The sequence below is a fragment of the Saccostrea cucullata genome, unplaced genomic scaffold, assembly GCF_032062105.1.
Source record: "Saccostrea cucullata isolate Sc308-1 unplaced genomic scaffold, CSIRO_AGI_Scuc_v1 ctg29, whole genome shotgun sequence".
NCBI lineage: Eukaryota > Metazoa > Mollusca > Bivalvia > Ostreida > Ostreidae > Saccostrea > Saccostrea cuccullata.
Window position 1 is genome coordinate 60,001 of NW_026936770.1, and position 13,477 is coordinate 73,477.

General features: G+C 31.5%; 1 protein-coding gene across 1 annotated transcript in view; it reads right to left on the reverse strand.

Moving 5' to 3' along the window:
• Positions 1-10,309, reverse strand: part of LOC134246558 (transforming growth factor beta receptor type 3-like) — a 30,130-nt gene extending 19,821 nt beyond the window's left edge. Inside the window, exons 1-3 of the mRNA XM_062728948.1 lie at positions 10,035-10,309; positions 9,528-9,682; positions 2,019-2,240 (exon numbers count right to left, since the gene is read on the reverse strand). Coding sequence (XP_062584932.1) covers positions 2,019-2,240; positions 9,528-9,594 — 289 coding nt within the window. The 5' untranslated portion in view covers positions 9,595-9,682; positions 10,035-10,309. The remainder of the gene's footprint in view (positions 1-2,018; positions 2,241-9,527; positions 9,683-10,034) is intronic.
• Between the last annotated feature and the right edge of the window lie 3,168 nt (positions 10,310-13,477).

Below are 13,477 nucleotides of genomic sequence, written 5' to 3' on the forward strand. Positions count from 1 at the left end.
TGGATATGACTTGTCAACAGGGGAGTTTACTCCTTCCTGACACCTGATCCCACCTGATGTTTTTAAGGTCTGTGTTTGTGCTGTGCTTCTAATCTGTATATACTGTAATTTCAAAAGATGTTGGAGCTCTTTTTGTTATTTTCATTTTTCAAGTATATCAGATCTATAGTTTGTAAATTTAGCATCAATGCCCGGTAAAATTAAATTTTAGATTCTTATCCCCTCTTATTTAATTAAACTTTTTATTACCTATAATTTACTGAATTGCTTCTAGTGACAAGCATAAATGAACAATTTAATACCTGATACCACGAGATGATATCTTGAAGTGTTGCCCACCCCCACCTGTACATATGCTGTCATTTCTTGTGGTCTCAACACTACCTACTTGTTGATTAATCTTTAACACCTTTACCCCCTCAAACTCAGGTTGATATTTTGCCAGCATGGCTGGAATAAACTACCACAGTTCTGTCCTATCATAAGACCATCTGGTGAACTCTACCAGGGTTTTTTTTTGTTGGCATACTATATATACAATGTACCAGGTATGTCAAACTACTCTGCAGAACGATTGAGACTTACTAAGAAGTAGGACAATTTTTGTTATCTGCAACATCTTGGTACGATGGTACCCACCTTGAATTGATTTCCTCACTTGCTACCCTAGTTTCAATATCCTAGAACTTTACTTGTTAGTTTCGACATTAATGATTGATAAGGCTTGTCAAAGACAAGTGATGTATCTATCCAGAGTATATATCCTTACATGGTATCCCATCTTCAATTTGTATTCTTACTTGGTACCCCACCCTCAATTTGTTTCCTCACTTGAGTACACCAACCTGATTTGTTTTCTCATTTGGTTCTTGGCCAAACTAATATTTTCAAGCATGAACCGTTTTGATATAAAAACCCTCTTTTGCACTGTTTTACATATTTTGGGATTTTTTTTTTCCTTCAGATATGAAGTGTTAAATTATTGAGTATGATGCATCAAAGTATCTGTTTGTCCTTCAAGTATTTGCAACCATTTTCTTGGTCACTGACCTTCCAAACTAATGGCTGTAGTTTAATTTATACAATCAGTATTTTGCATTCCCTCTCCTATCACCAATGAATCTAATGCTATATGTTCCTGTGAAATATTAAGATAAATAGTTTCCTGCACAAAATACTGTAGTGAACTTTCCATTCCTTTTGAGAAGATCAACATATATATTGACATTTCTATTTTTACTAAGCCTATCATCAGATTAACTTACAACTTTAGTACACGGGGAATTAAACCCCTCAACAGATTAGAGTTTTTTATTTTTTTTTTTTTACAATCAGGATCTGTTGTGATTCGTGATTTACTGTTTGTAGTACATGACTTTAATTAACAGATGTAGGGCAAGACGTAAAAATCTACAGAGATGTGGGAAACCAGTGCTTACAGCCTAAGGTCAAGTTACCTTCTAGTCATAAACTCTGAGTTTGTGTCTCATGGTCAGAGACCTGTAGTGTTCAAACACACAGCAAAAATGACAAATTCAACAAGGGGCAACAATTTACAAATATATCAAAAACTGTCAATCCCTGTTATCTTGAGCTCAATTAAGATGGAAAAAAAAACTCAGATCATCAACTCACGCAGTGAGACGTACGTCTTCATCATGTCCATGGTAATTGAAATATCGATGTTTGAGATAAAAAGTTCAACTGTATGTTATACATTAATTTGTGAATATGTAAATGCCAATTCAAAGAATACAAAAAACAGGAAACAACTGGAAACAATTACATAATACTCAATAAAACAAATCATTATCATAAAATAACAAATGACTTTTTCCAAGAAAGATTTTGTATATTGTATCAATTTTTTTTTCATAATTGACACAATTTTATATAAATTTAATACGTTTTAATTAATTCTGGTTAATTTTTAGCTACCTCTGGAGGAAGTGAACTATGCAATCAATTGTACAAAGACATGACATACATGACAGCCATCAGCCAATTTGAATACTAACCTTTCTCCTCAATTCGAGATTTGATCAACAAATTCACTTCTGCCATGTCATTCCTGAACACTGGGCCAGCATTAAGAAGGTTGATGGTGTGAACCTCTGCAGAGCTGTTAGTTGTAGCATTGCTAGTACACCCCTTCCCTTGAATGACCGTGTCATAGTAAGCCGAGATGTACTGAGTATTCATTGGAAAGGAAATTTTACATGGTTGTGACCCTGCAAGGCCTGAAAATTAAAGAGAAAAGTTTTTAATTCAATAAATTCAAATTAAATAAATGAGAACAAGATTTTTAAAACTCATGTATGTCTTGAGATTAGCCTTGTCCTTTGACCTAATTATTGGTCATTCAAAGGTATATATTTTTCTTAGTGCCTTGTGGAGATCATAATAGCATAAAAATATTATGATAAGGTGTTTCAAATACTGTCATTGGCACTGTGACCTTGATATTGCCACTGATCAAGACCCTGACCTTGATATCAGACTTTGATATAAATTTACCTTGACCTCTGACCTTGATATTTATTAACCTAACCCTTTGAACTTAGTATACTTTGATTCCTAACCTTTATATTCCTTATAAAAAATGTTTCTCTCTTTGTACAATAACCTTACATGATTGGTTCATCTAGCTTTGCACAGGTAAACAGAAATAATTCAATTATAATCAAAACTTGGAAGAAGTTCCCAAAACCTTGGCTTTTATCAGTGAAATAAACATATTTATATCATTGATGCATGATCTAGATACCTTGATGGGTATCATTCTTTTATCCAAATTTCAGTAAATAGAGCTGATACATATATATTTTTTTTGAATGATGACTACTCTGACCAATCACTTGATCTTGAAATTGGTACTCAATAATCTGTAAGTAATGTGCCATAGGTTACATGTGCTGATAAATTAGAATGCAGAATTTTGATACAAGTTTTACATTTAAATTCATCTTAAAAGGTTAAATTGGAGTTTTGTTTTCAATAATTCATCTACTGAAGAGATGATCCTGATGTGAACCTGATCATAACAATTAGAAACTCCTTGTATGGAATGGTAAATATTTCATAATCTGTTTGTACAATCTTTGCCAATTTCTATACTCATGCAAGTAATGATATCTGAAAACTCATGTGATGGAATAAGATTTTTTATACTAAAATTGATTTTAAATCACATTTATTTAGAGAGTAAAGATATCAATAATGTATGTTCTAAAATTTTCTTTGTTTAATTAAGCAGTAGATTTTAGAGTTTTGAAGTAAATTGCTAATTTTCTATAATAAATTCTGTATATAATTGGGAGAGTTCATATAACTGTAGTCTAGCTGTTACATTATACAAATTGCTTTTTTTTATTAACCAATGAGCACGACTCTCATATACATACAAATTCATCAAGTTTTCAAACTTCTGAAGCTTTGTCAGACATACTAGCTATTTATTTGACAAATTTATATATTAATTACACTAAATTGTTGCTAGATTTCACAAACACAGATGCATGAGTGAGCTTTATGGGTTTGTACCTCCTAAAATCCCAACTATAACTTCTCACAAGATCAAAGTACTTCACAGCTCCATGGGGCACTTTAACAATATCGCTAATCTCTAAGAATTTGATTGAAGAAATCTGCTTCAAGTTAGTTAAACAAAAATTAACAAATCATGATTTATGCGGTTAGCTAATGCACATGTATAATTTGAAAAAGAAAATTATTTACCGAGACCTCGCATAAAATTTACAGATAAGTCATATTAACACCACAGTGTACCTAGCATAATATCAAAAGTACCAGTTCTTTCTAACTCATCAAGTACTTTTTTAATGAATAAAATAAACATGCATTTTGCATTAATGATAATCATGATTTATAATGTGAAAAAGAAAATTATTTACCGAGACCTCGCATAAGATACAATTAGGCACCATAACTTTTTTAATGAATAAAATAGCATTTACTTTAAACCTCATGCAGTGATTTATGTGCCTATAAACAATTTTTTAAGCAAAGTCATTAAATAGATTCCTTTTGATTTCAAAGAAAAAAAATACCTTCTCTTCAATAAAATGCTTCATATGAATTTGCAAAAGTTGAAACTTTTATAAAAAGGGAAAGGGGGTAAAGAAGTGGGGGGGGGGGGTTGTAAACAAGATCTTATTTCATAAAAATTTCTAAGCCTTGGATATTACTTGAAAAAAGAAAAAAAAAACAATATAATTAACTCTTCACCCACTGGCATTTTTGGAAAAATTTAATGGAATTTGGTCTTTTTCTCAGAAATATACTGAAAAAGAAATACAGGGTGAACATTCAAAGTGATTTCACATTAATTTTCTCAAATGACTTTTTTCCAATATATTTTAATGACATTCAAACATCTTTTAAAAAAAAGTGGACCAGAGAACCATTGAAAAGTTTGAACATAGAGTATTAAAAAAGCTCTTTGTTATGATTATCAAACTTTTAGATGCTATATTGTTTTCTAAACAACATCAACAAAAATTAATGACAGAATAATATGGACAGTGACGACATTGCATGCATCACCGCATACGATTGGGGAAAAATATTAAGATATAATCTCCATCAGTATTATGATATTATCTCCATCTTTAAAATAATCAATATCCCTGCAGTGCTGCACATCTACTAAAATTTTAATCACCCCGGGGCATTCTATGACTAGTTTTGTATATTGACTTTCTATGAACTTCAGCATCAAATAAAACAAAAGTTGCACCAATCCTCCTAAGCCATTCAATAATTTACTGGAATCTGTGTCTCTCTGGTATCTTTAACCAAAGAAATTCCCTTGGTTTCCTTAAATAATCAAATCTCTCCTCAGAGTGAATGCTAGTGAACATCTTAAATACCTCTTTAATATGTGCATAAAAATAACCCATTGGTCATGTAAGGTTACTTCACCTCCCCAAAAAACAGCACTCTGATAGCCTCGTTAAATGACACACTCAACGCACTTTGAAAATTTTTTTCAAATGCACATAAACATTTTTTACCTAACGCACTAAAATTCTATAGACTTAGATTTTAGTAACAGAAGAAATCAAAATGTAATAATTATATCTTTCGAAAAACTTTTTTAAATTTACATGAACTTATTTAACCTCATTGGAACAAGGAGAAGATAGGAGGGAAAAAAATCATAGCCGTCGGTAGCAAATTAACCAGGTAAGCCCCAATTTTTAATGCATACATGTATATATTATGTATATCTTTGCAAAATATTTATATGCCTACATGTAAGTACTGATGTTATGCTACACCCAAATATATGTGTTTACATAACTGGTATGACGTTGAAAACTTTCAATCAATTTAAGTTTACATAAAGTGCATGCAAACTTGAAATAAATTAAGTACAGTAAAGCATTTAAGCGAAAGAGAACGTTCAAAGTAAAGAAAAATCAAAATCGCTCACTTTCACATCCTGAAGTGACCTCTTCACAGAAGAATTATCAAACAGGTTCAATTATTTATCATACCTAAGATTTGCAGGAATATTGACAAATCCATACACCAGTGCGTTAATATAGTCCATGTTAACGCACTTTGAAAAGAAATTTTATTTTTTCAAAGCACTTTGAAAAAATTTTTCAAAGTGCGTTGTAACACAGCACTCTGATAGCCTCATTATCTCTCGCAAGCCATTTTTTATCTATAATCTTTAAGATAGGAGGGAAAAAAATCAAATTAACCTGAGCTATTTGTGTGTTAGTGTTATGCCCAATATGTGATGGTTGCCAAATTTCCAATTAATGACTCTCTGTTTTATTTATTGGCCAATAACCATGCTCTTTCTAGCACCAAAACAATATGCATGCATTAACCCATAATTATTTTCATCCACACACTGATACTATAAATTCCTGCTATTTCTACCAACTCTGCCAGCTCTCTTCATTTTTTTTTCTCTTCCCCAAAAGATACGTGTTCCTGATGTAAATAAACCCTTAGGAGGTGGAAGTATAGCTATGTTCAACACGCTTCTTAGCCTTGACCTTGAGGAAATGGCTCTTTGATGTGGTAAGGTTGAGAAATAAACAAGGGTTTTGCAGAACATAATATCTTCAGTTTGGAGATAAAGCCCCCACCTCTCAGCTTCACCCCAATACAAAGATGTATACAGCTTGTAATTAAAGCTACGCATGATGCATCATCGGTTCAAATCAAAATCGGAGAGACTTAATTGCCACAGATAGGTTTTTTTTCCACTGTATTGAGTCATCTCTACACCTTAATATAGTGTACTTTGTAAATGTGAAACTAAAAAAGTTCAAGCTGTATTGTTGAAATCAATATCTGATTAATAATCATATGTTGTTTACTTTTATTAAATGATCTGCATATACCTACAAGAACCAAGAGCCTCTTTCCAAAGCTATCTCTGCAACCATCCCAATTTCTACTGGGCTACTGCTTTACTTCTCTATTGCAGAGAAAACCTAGTCTATAGTTACTGCATTCACTTCAGGCAATTTTCATATCAAAATTGTCTTCTTTTTAATCAACTGCTGTACCTTTTCGTCAAACCTCAATCACCCCCCCCCCCCAACTTGCTTCAACTTTCTAACAAAAATTATTGATGGCCCAGGATTCCTCTTAAATTGTTAAGTACAGTAGGGTCATGGTTCTAGGCATGTGTATGTATTTATACAAAAGGAATCAAAACAAAGTTTGAGGGATCAAACCTATTACATTGACCAAGTGATGCAAAAGAGGCCATTGACAACTTGTGAAGAGATGGACTTTTTTACCACCAAAGCATCAAAAGTGCAAATTTTTCTCTTTTTGTACTTCATAAATAAAGGAAAAATAACAAAATTTGAAAACATAATCCATGATAGCCTTTGGTGGTAGCTAATTCAGAACTTAAAAGTACAAGTTTGTACCATTACACGGTTCTCCGTGTAACAAGACATGCCATCTTATCTTGTATAAAGAGATATAAAAGTTTATTACAAGGGGGCGGTGAAGTTGATTACATCTTTCATATGAACAAGATATTGACTTTTAATTTCTAGTTATTACCTGATATAACTTTTTGTCACACTCTTCAATAAAAAAAACAAAACTTTTATGTTGAAGTTGACAAGTACCGTATATAAACAAACAGACCAAAGACAATTCTACAGTAAACATATCTGACTTGGTAATACTATGTGCTAATGTCACCGTGGAACAATAAAACAATGAAAAACGGACATGTTGAGGTTTTCTCTTACAATTTAGACAAACTTGCATTTGCAATTCATGGGTATCAATGCTTACATGTAAATACAGTGAAACTTGCCTAATCCGGATATTGTATAATCCATAACCTTGCTTAATACAATGTTAATTTAAGTCCTTTTAGTTAATTCTTTTGTTAAAAATGTTGTCTAACCTGGAATGTTGTCTGATCCAGCAGGTTTTTTTTTGGAATTGGTGGTGCCTAAATTTTTTAATGTATGACTTTTTTCCCAATGCTATTGAATATGTATTTATGACAAATAGGCCCTACCCCATCCAATGGGGATAATGACTTGGGCAATTATGAATCAGAATGAAATCAGACAGAGCTTTCCTAATTAAGTTTTGATTCCATGGCCTAGCTTTTCTTGAGAAGGGGAGATTTTTAAATAATCCTACCATCTCAATTATCTGACCTTGAGAGAGAGAATGTGGCCCATCATTTAAATAATATGAATCCCTTTTATGAAACAATGGTTTGTAGTGAATGTTGAGTTTGCACAATGGTTCTGGAAGATGAAAATGAGAAGTTTATAGATGACAAGTGACAAGCAAACAGTGTAGCTGCACTTAAAGTAAAAATATTATTTTCCACTTTTTATAAAAGAAATTTCAATTAACATTTTTGAATATTTTAATATGTAAGTAAATGTTTTTTTTTGTTCTTCAATCAGAAAAGCTCGATTGAGTCTGAAACTCAAAGTAGCTCAGTAGAGATAGAAAACATGAATTTATCTGTTCTCATAGAACTATTACAAATAAGATCAAATCAAATGCAATATAGCTGTCTCATGAACTGTATTTCATTTTGTTTCAAAGGTTCAACTTTCTCCTGTTTGGATTTATTGTCAGTCACCATGCTGCTACAAGTGTACTGCAGATAATGGTTGATAATGTACTATTGACCAGGTAATCACAGGTAACATGAGATGTAAACAACAGATGGATTACAGGAGTCAAAAGTTTACATATACTCCAATGAAAATAATCAAAATTAATGTAAAATCCTTCTGCATACAAACTTGATATCTACATATTACACTCTTTGTAAAGATGTAATTAAGGTATCTTTTTTTTCTTCTTTCTTTTGTACGAAAACAGGAACCATATGTTCTATCAAAGTTTACAATGTCCTTGAAGCCAAAGATTAAAAAAAAAAGAGAGAGACTGCCTTGATATCAAAATCATTGACCAAAAAAAAATTCAACCATCCCATTTTGTCAAAAATAAACACTGTACTGCATGGCACAGCCAAGCAAGAGTTGTTCGCCTGTAAACACTTTCTTAGCTAGTACAAAACAGCTGGAAATACTTCTCACCCCTAACTTCACCTGTCAATGCCCAGGCTATAAAAAGACCTACTTAAATGACAGCTTATTGATTACATTAAGGTTCTCATTATACAAGGCAGTCAACTACACTACCCTAAAAATAAGACCCTTGTAAGTACATCATGTCAATGCTTTACAGAAGGCCATTATACGACAACCTTCGTGTAGAACTGGCAATATTATACATTAAAAGAAAAAATAATAGAAGTCACCATCCTTTTGCATGAGAAAAATGAACTCAATAATTCCTTCTTTTGACGTAAATATCTAATAATTGACTTCAAAAACTCTGCATTCATTTTTCCTTTTTTGGCACTAAGTGTAGCTAAGGAGCTTAATGAAGAATTTTGAAAATGATAAAAACAGTTACATGTTTACATATGTAAAGGTAGCTGACTTTAATGTCCAAACGGTATTCAGAATTATCAATGACATTGTAAAAATTATGTAAAATTGATCAATTATCAAAACTATACATGTTTAAGATAAATACCGATTTCTTTTTGTTAGCATAATTTTAAAATAATTTAATCTGGCAAAAAAAACCTTTCCAATACACAAATTCAGTATCTTCAATATCTGATCTTACTAGCTTACAATATCTGATCTTACTATTGCAATATATTGAGTACTCCAACTTTAAATAAATGCTTAAAACACATCCCATCTGCAACTTACACTAAATAAAAAGAAAATCAAAATCTACTTCATCGATTCTTGGGGGAAAAAAAATAATATTCACATTTTCTACCAGAATAATTATTTTGCTTTGAATTTAAAATTCCTTGTCTTTATCAGATTTTCTAACACAAAAACAAGGATTAACCTTTGGGCGATTTGAGGTCAAGAAATTGAATAATCCCCATTTTGCTCGAGGGCAACCTGACCTCAAGGCCAACTTTCATCTCATCCAATCTTTTCACTTACCATTCCCCGTCAGAAGTAAAAGGGAAAGCCCCACGGTCACAAGTGGAACTGCTGAGGGCCACATCATTAGGTTAAGCCATGTGCCCCTCCCCTCGTCCAATAACACATTTAGCTGCCAGAACCGCGCTTCTACCCTCAGATGACCTAGATTATATCTACAAAGAAAAAATGGCGATAGATCAAACATGTAAACAAATACACTGCCAACAGGAATTCCATAAAGCCTGTGTTTACCACATTTTTTTAATATGAAGGTTTCATAATGTATACAAAAAATATATAAATGTTTGATTTGTAAAAATAAATAAGAATGTTAACGGTTAATATTGCCTCTGTTATTAGCAGATAACACTGTTTATAAGGCCAAAGCCAGGTCACGCTTTTGCTGAAAATGGCCGACCATTTACAAAAGAGAAGTCAATAATGTTTCCTCAGTTACCACCGACTGTCACAGATTCAAACATAAATAATAAGGACAGCAAATACAACTAATCAATGAATACTTACATTCAAAATTAATTAAATTTCTAAATAAGTTTCAACATCCGTTTAGAATCTTATCTTCACATCAGATAGAGAATTGGGTCAATATACAGTTGATTTCATCAATCACATCCAAATTCCCATGTCAAAAGAAAAGGACACCCTTTAAAAACAATCAGATAGATTGCTCTACTAAATAAAAATCCTTTAACACAGAATATCACTATTTTTCACTCTTGTTTGTATCGCGTAAAGTATCGACCTTTTCCCACAAAAAACTCTACGCCGTAATTGACACAATTCCGTATATGGATTGCTACGTCACAGCAAGTGCGCGCACGCTATCCACTCATGTTGGACTAAATCTGTGTATTGGAAAAGCTTGATACCCATGAGTACTGCTATATTATAGTAAACGTTTCAGTTGTTGAATGCAAATTTTATGAATGGAAAAATATTGACAAAAAAATGTACACATAGTAAGGTTTTAAAAAACTTAACATTGTATACTAAACACTGAAAAGCCCCTTTTTTATTATTATGAAAATGGTGCAAGGTACTTGCCCATTCAATAAAAATAAATCTAGATTCAAGTACAGTTCTAATTTTCAAAGTTTTCAAAGATAAAAAGAACTTTATAAAAATTTTGAAGTTATTTCAGATACAGAAAAAAAAATGAAAAAACGTGGTTAAATCATAAATGATTACTTGCAAATTGAACAAAATCAATTTTAAAAAATTATAATTGAGGTCACGACGAAACCAAAAATGTGAGTATAGCTTCTATTTTCTTGTTTATAAATTCAAATTTATGTGTTAATGCTAAAAAAAAAATCAATTTCTTTTTGATGGATTTTGGCTTTATTAAAGTAGTTTTTTAAGTAAAGATTTGTGAGAAGTGAAAAAAAAATGCTTTTACTGAAAAAAACGTGTTTAACGATACTTTCCCTTTAAACATCAATAAAACTTGTACAAGTTTGTTTGTATTTTTTTTTCATCAAAATTCAATTAATTCTTTGTGAATTCTCGGGCAAGCAGTATCGGTATTTTCTTCTTTTTTTTTGGGGGGGGGGGGCTCTTTTTTCATACCTCGACATGGAAACAGCGACTCTGAGCAAATACCCAACACCCAATAAAATCATAAACAAGACTTACACAGAATCTTCATTACATAGTATCATCGTGCAAATTCTTCCACAGCAAAAATATAATGAATTTTGCCATCATACTCATATCGCACTTCGTGAGCTTAGTGCTTGAAGTACCCAATTCTAGAAATCCAAAATAATGTTATTGCTTCTTCTACTTTCATTTGAAAGTAATGAATGAATTTGAAATAGAACAGAATTAAAAAAAATAACATTTAAAATTTGGCCTTTTATATTCATTCAGGTATTAATCAAATCATGATAGAACTTTATTTGCCTTGTCATATACATTTCTACTGAATATATGCATGTATATGTTTATATTTTTCAATGTTATATTAATAATATTTACTTGTACATGTATGATTTTGACCTTGTATTGTGGAAAGGACTTATATAGGCAGTGCCTGCTGTCCAATCCAATTATGTTTATCATAATAAAATATTGTTTAAATTAAAATAAATTAACTTTATGGCACAGTGGTTCTTGAGAAGAAGATTTTAAAAAGGATTTAGGAAGTCTAATTTAAATTAAAACGGAAAAAAAACAAGTTTTGTTGCTGCTAAAAAGTCAAATATTTGAAAATAATTATTGAGTTCAAGACCAGGACTCCATAAAAATAATTTCAAGTTCAGAAAACTGATTAGTAATCCATAGTAAACAAGCTAAAATATAAATTCGACGTCATAAAATGTAAAAATACCGACCTGGATAGCAAATTACAATAGATTAATTAATTTTTCAAAGAAATGCCTACAATCGATTTAATTGTAAAGTACATATATACACAATATTGGAATGTAATAAAAGGAAACAAGTGCCGTGTGGATGTAACCGGATTTATAAGTTTAACTTTTTAATTCAAGCGATTTGAGTGAATGAAAAATAAATAACACAAATTAAAAAAAATAAACAAAATACATGTATAACATTCATAGATTTTAAAGCCTAGTGATTCACATTGGCCTAGCTGTTCTTGAGGAAGAAGAAATTTAATAAATTTTTACCTTTTTTATTAACACCAAAATGTTGACCCCATTTTAAAGCCCCATCCAACTTAAATAAAAATAAGGGAAGATTTTTAAAGATTTTACCTATATATTCCAATGTAAAACCTGGTTTTCCAATAATTGAGGTCCCGTCCTACCCCAGGGGTCATGATTTGAACAATTTAGAATCTACACTATCTAGGGAAGCTTCCAAAAAGTTTCAACTTTTCTGGCACAGTGGTTCTTGAGAAGAAGATTTTAAAAAGATTTTTCCTATTATAATTTCAATGTAACACTTGGTTTCCCTATTATCGACCCGCCTAAACCCGGGAATCATGATTTGACCTTTTAGAAATGTTGACAAAAGTTACCATTATGACAGTGTATAAATAACAAGTTTTGTTGCTGCTACATGTACTTCTTCAAATATTTGAAAATAATTATTGAGTTCAAGACCAGGACTCTCATAAAAATAATTTCAAGTTCAGAAATGATCAATAATAATTTGGATTAATTGAAAAAAGTATATCTCTAGAACTAATATATTTTGGACAAGCAGATTCTTTAAGGAAGCTCTATAAAATTAAATTCTGCACACTAAAGAACTCTATTTTGCAGTTAGAGTGATCTGCCCTTAGCATGCAGAAAGATGGGGGTAAAAATGGTTATTTACAATTGATTACGCAATTTGTAATAGATTCAAATATTCTTAAGCATTATATTAGACCAAGAATAAGTCAACGAATTTAATTTTTCCATTTATTTCCTCTGTAAGTATCACAGCATTGATTTCTGCTCACGAATAGTCTATTGTCTGAATATGTTTCCTGCGGAAATAAGGCAGGTATACCCTATGATGAAAATTAACTAAATAGTCCCAATATTCAAACCTTTATCTGGTATTTTTATCCAAGTCTAAAAAGCACTGTTTATTAGTGTTTAGAGCTCCCATAACAATTTCAGCACTGTGTTCACACACTGACGTTTCTGATAAACTATGTCATCAAATTACTCGCATCAAATCTTAACTGGCGATGAGTAAAATTGTTATTTCTTATTAAATAAAAAGTTTTATTATCTTTTTTTTTTTTTTTTTGCAAAAATAATTTCTTTGAAGATATACTCATACTGCACTCAATAATAAAACATCTTTCTATCAAATTACAATATCCAATATAGAAAGACGGTACGTATACATGTACTTACTTCTTCACTTAGGCCTCTTCATTCCAAGTGGCACATAAGGCAGCGTCAATACGTATAAGGGATATCATTATTAGGCAATTATCGAAGGAGAGACAAAAGGCAACTATGAGAGGCAGAATCAAC